This window comes from Miscanthus floridulus, chromosome 19 (assembly GCF_019320115.1).
Source record: "Miscanthus floridulus cultivar M001 chromosome 19, ASM1932011v1, whole genome shotgun sequence".
NCBI lineage: Eukaryota > Viridiplantae > Streptophyta > Magnoliopsida > Poales > Poaceae > Miscanthus > Miscanthus floridulus.
This window is the reverse complement of record NC_089598.1, coordinates 101,407,894-101,411,799: the sequence shown is the minus strand read 5'-3', so window position 1 is coordinate 101,411,799 and position 3,906 is coordinate 101,407,894. Positions and strand designations below refer to the sequence as shown.

Below are 3,906 nucleotides of genomic sequence, written 5' to 3'. Positions count from 1 at the left end.
CACCAGCCGCCCCTGATGTTCTATTTGTAGGGACGGCTTGTCTCTGGTCTCTCGAGCACGTCATTGTAGTGACGGCTCCATCACCAGTCGCCCCTATAAAAAATTTGTTTCGTTGCTATAAACCGTTTTTCACGTAGTGAACGCATGCTGTTGGCAGCAGCCAGCAAAGATGGATCGACCAAGAACCCTTGAATGAATAATAAAACTAATGATTCTTCTTTTCGAAGAGATGATTATTGGTACATGTAATGATATGAGGCATCGGTCTCCACAATTCAGAGGATGCTCAGCTCAACTGGAGAAGAACAGCCGCGCGGCCTAGACACGATCCACAAGAACGTACTGCTTGGAAGAAGGGAATTCGTCCGATCCGCGCAGCACCGCGCCGGCCGCCTCGAAGTCCGACCCGAAGGCAGCCGACCTGCTCTCCGGGCCGCCGCGGTTCACGGTGCCGACATCGCCGCTGCCGCTGCCGGACGGCGGCTCGCGTTCGGCCTCTTCCTCCTCCTGGCCGTCCCCGTCGCCCTCGCCGTGGTCCAGAGCCGCGATCAGGTGGTGGTTGACGTGATCGTCGCCGTCGCTGGCCGAGTGGTGGGAGGTGTTTGCTGTCGGCAGCTGCTTCTGATCTTGCGCTACCGTCTGAACCGGGATCGCTTCCTGAACGACCGGGCTAGCCGAAAACCGGTTCGCGATTGCGCTGGATGAGGCGCTGACGATGGTTTTTTCTGATGATGCGTCGTGAGCGCTGGAGGAAGCATTAGCAGCAGTTGATTCTTGGCCTGGATTTCCTGTGGTAGTTACTGGTTCTTGGCCTGGATTTACCCGGCTGGTAATGTCCAACGGCCGCCCCCGCCTGGGCTGCGCCTGTTTCTCAGGAGGAGACCCGCTGTTGATCTCCGACTGCTGCTCCTCCTCGGCTTTCTGCTTGCCGTCCCTCCGCCTCTGCGAGCGCTGTCTCCTCGGCCTGCACGCAAGATCAGAGAGCGCCAGTCAGCCAACGAAAGGGCGTTCTCCGAAACGTGCTTGTCTGGTTCTTCACGCCACGGTTCTCACTTCCTCGCGTCGACGTCCTCCTCCTCCTTGTACACGACGGGGAGCTCCGAGAGGTCGCACGGCAGCGGCGGCGTGCTGAAGAACTGCAGCAGCGGCAGCAGCACTTGTCAGCAGGGAGCTACAGGAACCGGCCGGAGCGGGCCAAGAAGTAACGAGGTTGCTTGGTTACTCAGGGGACGCACGCTGCTCTGCAGGGCCTGTCCGGCGGTGCCGCGCGCGGCCGGGTCGAGCGCGAGGAGCGTGGCGAGCAGGCCGAGCGACGACGGCGGCAGGTCGCGGAACCGCTCGGCCGTCGTGGACTTGTACGGCTTGGGGGGCTTGAACGACGGCGACAGCTTCATCTTCCGCCAGTAGTCGTCCGGCGGCGACCCGAACAGCTCGAAGATCTTCAGCAGCTGATCCACCTGGAAGTATCAAAGTCCCACCACTATTTCTCAAGAAATTTGCATGATGGAGACGACGGCGAGAACGAGACGGAGATGAGCTGGTCACCTCGCCACGGCCGGGCATGAGGGGTTTGCCGAAGAACATCTCGGCGAGGAGGCAGCCCGCGCTCCAGAGGTCGATGCCGACGCCGTAGCTGGTGGAGCCCAGCAGCAGCTCCGGGGCGCGGTACCAGAGCGTGACGACGCGGCTGGTGAGCGGCTGCCGGCGCCTGGCGCCGTAGTAGTTGGCGAGGCCGAAGTCGCCGATCTTGAGCACGCCGTGGCGGTCGATCAGCAGGTTGGAGCCCTTGATGTCCCGGTGCAGGATGCCGCGCTCGTGGCAGTGCTGCAGACCCGCGAGCAGTTGCTGCATGTACCACTTGATCTGCAACCGACCATGCATTGGCAAACATCACGAGAAGAGGTTTCAAATGTGCTAGTCTGCTAGAATTTCAAAAAAAGAAGAAGTAAAATTGACATTCAAAATGCTTAGCTTAGATTACTTCCGGTCTGTGTGCACATTTTACTATACAAACTACAAAGTGATACTCCCTCCATTCCAAATTATAAGGCATTTCAATAATCTTGAAGAGTCAAAGCATCTTAAGTTTAACCAAAATTATAAAGATTTATAACATAAAATAGGTATACAATGAAAAATATAATTAATAAAGAATCTAATGATATCTAATTGTAATTGGTATCATAAATATTATTATCTTATCATGTAAATTTGGTCAAACTTGAGATCCTTTGACTCTCTAAGATTTTTGAAATGATTTATAATTTGGGATCGAGGGAGTAGTAAATTTCATGAAATTCAGGCCTTGGGCATTTCACTGTTCAGGAACCAGGGTTCTCTGCCTCCATTGACAGAATTGACAGCAGACTGCCATTGTCACTCCTATATGGCCGCGTCAGACAATGAACAGTGGTGACATGAACGACCAAGATCACTTTGCTACAGGTTTCCTGCTGCAGTGCCCAGGGAGCTACCCGTACAGTGATATGGTCTCTACAAAATTTGCTACGATTTTTATTTGTAGCTTGAGCAGCAGAGCAGGACTAGAGTACCTCTGAATTGACCGGTTCCCAAGTGCCACAGACCATAGATGTGACCTAAGATGTGTGCTAACAATATGCCAGACACAATCACTGTCAGACAATGGCAAACAGTATTTTTGATAGGAAAGTCTATTTCCAGACGGTGGAATATCCGAGCGTTCGATCTTCACTGACACAAGGTGCCCAACATGGCCATTGCCGGCCGGTCAGATGGATGGATGGGTGGGTCCAAAAAGGGAAAGACAAACGGCCAGAAACAGGCGAGGTATCCAAGACGAGCGATGAGTGAGTTCTGAAGAGGACGGCCGCCATGGCCAGGTGTCCGTCGTCGTCGTCGTCGTGCATGGTCTGCGAATGTGAGAAAAGAAAGGGAAGGACGACGATACCTGCGGCTCGGTGAGGCGCTGGCCGGAGCGGAGGACGAGCCTGCCGAGGTCGGAGTACATGAAGTCGAAGATGAGGTAGATGCTGCGGTGCATCCGGGAGGTGGCGATGCCCTCCAGCTTCATCACGTTGGGGTGGTCCAGCCGCTGCAGGAACCGGATCTCCCTCGCCATGAACCGCACGCTCTCCGACTCCGACGTGTCGAACCGCACCTTCTTGAGCGCCACGATCCGCCCCGTCCCGCGCTCCCGCGCCTTGTACACGTTGCTGTACGTGCCCTGCCCGACCTTCTCGATCTTGTCGTACGCGTCCGCGCTCTTGGGCACGATGCCCTGCAGCGCCTCGCGGGGCACGTTGTCCAGGAGCCACATCGGCCACCCGTCCACCAGCTTGTCGTCACGCCGCGGCGGGTGTGGATGGAGCGGCGACGGGGTCATCGCCGGCGTTGCGGCCGACGACGCCGCCTGCTGTGCCGCGGCGTCGGCGTCCGGCGTCTTCCCCGCTGGGACGACGGCGGCGCCGGGGGCGTGTTCTTTGTGTGGCGGAGCCGGAGCGCGCTCGGCGGCGGCGGCGACCGGGAGCGGGTCGGAGAGGCGGGAGACGCTGGAGCCGGGGCGGTAGGCGCTGTCGCGCTTCAGAAGGTCCACGCCGCGGCCGTCGCTGCGGGCGGGCGAGCCCCGTGAGGGCTTCCCCTGCGCGCACCCCATGCCGTCTCCGCCGCCGCCGCTGCTGTTCCCGCGCCGGCGCCGGCGCCGGCCCAAGAGGAGGTGGAGCTGGAGGAAGGACACGGAGGGAGGCATGAACGAGGCGGGAACGGCCCCCCAGGTCGCGCCAAGCTTATAACACTCGCTCGCCGCCCACTAGAATAAATGAATAAGTATTGCCAGCGGCCGGCCGGCTCGGCTCGCGAGCGCCGCACGGCGTCAGAGCGTGCGCTGCGCGCGCGCGAGCTGACGTCGACATACGCACGCTCTGACGC

The 3,906-nt window shown here is 58.5% G+C and overlaps 1 protein-coding gene across 1 annotated transcript; it reads right to left on the bottom strand.

Annotated features, from left to right (window-relative positions):
- Nucleotides 1-274: 274 nt before the first annotated feature.
- LOC136527680 (probable serine/threonine-protein kinase At1g54610) lies at nt 275-3,638 on the bottom strand. The gene is made up of 6 exons (XM_066520473.1): nt 2,930-3,638; nt 1,546-1,863; nt 1,236-1,457; nt 1,054-1,136; nt 902-964; nt 275-853 (listed from the first exon to the last, which is right to left on the bottom strand). Exons 1-6 carry the CDS (start codon nt 3,632-3,634, stop codon nt 319-321), a joined length of 1,926 nt encoding a protein of 641 aa, XP_066376570.1. The 5' UTR covers nt 3,635-3,638; the 3' UTR covers nt 275-318.
- Nucleotides 3,639-3,906: the final 268 nt, after the last annotated feature.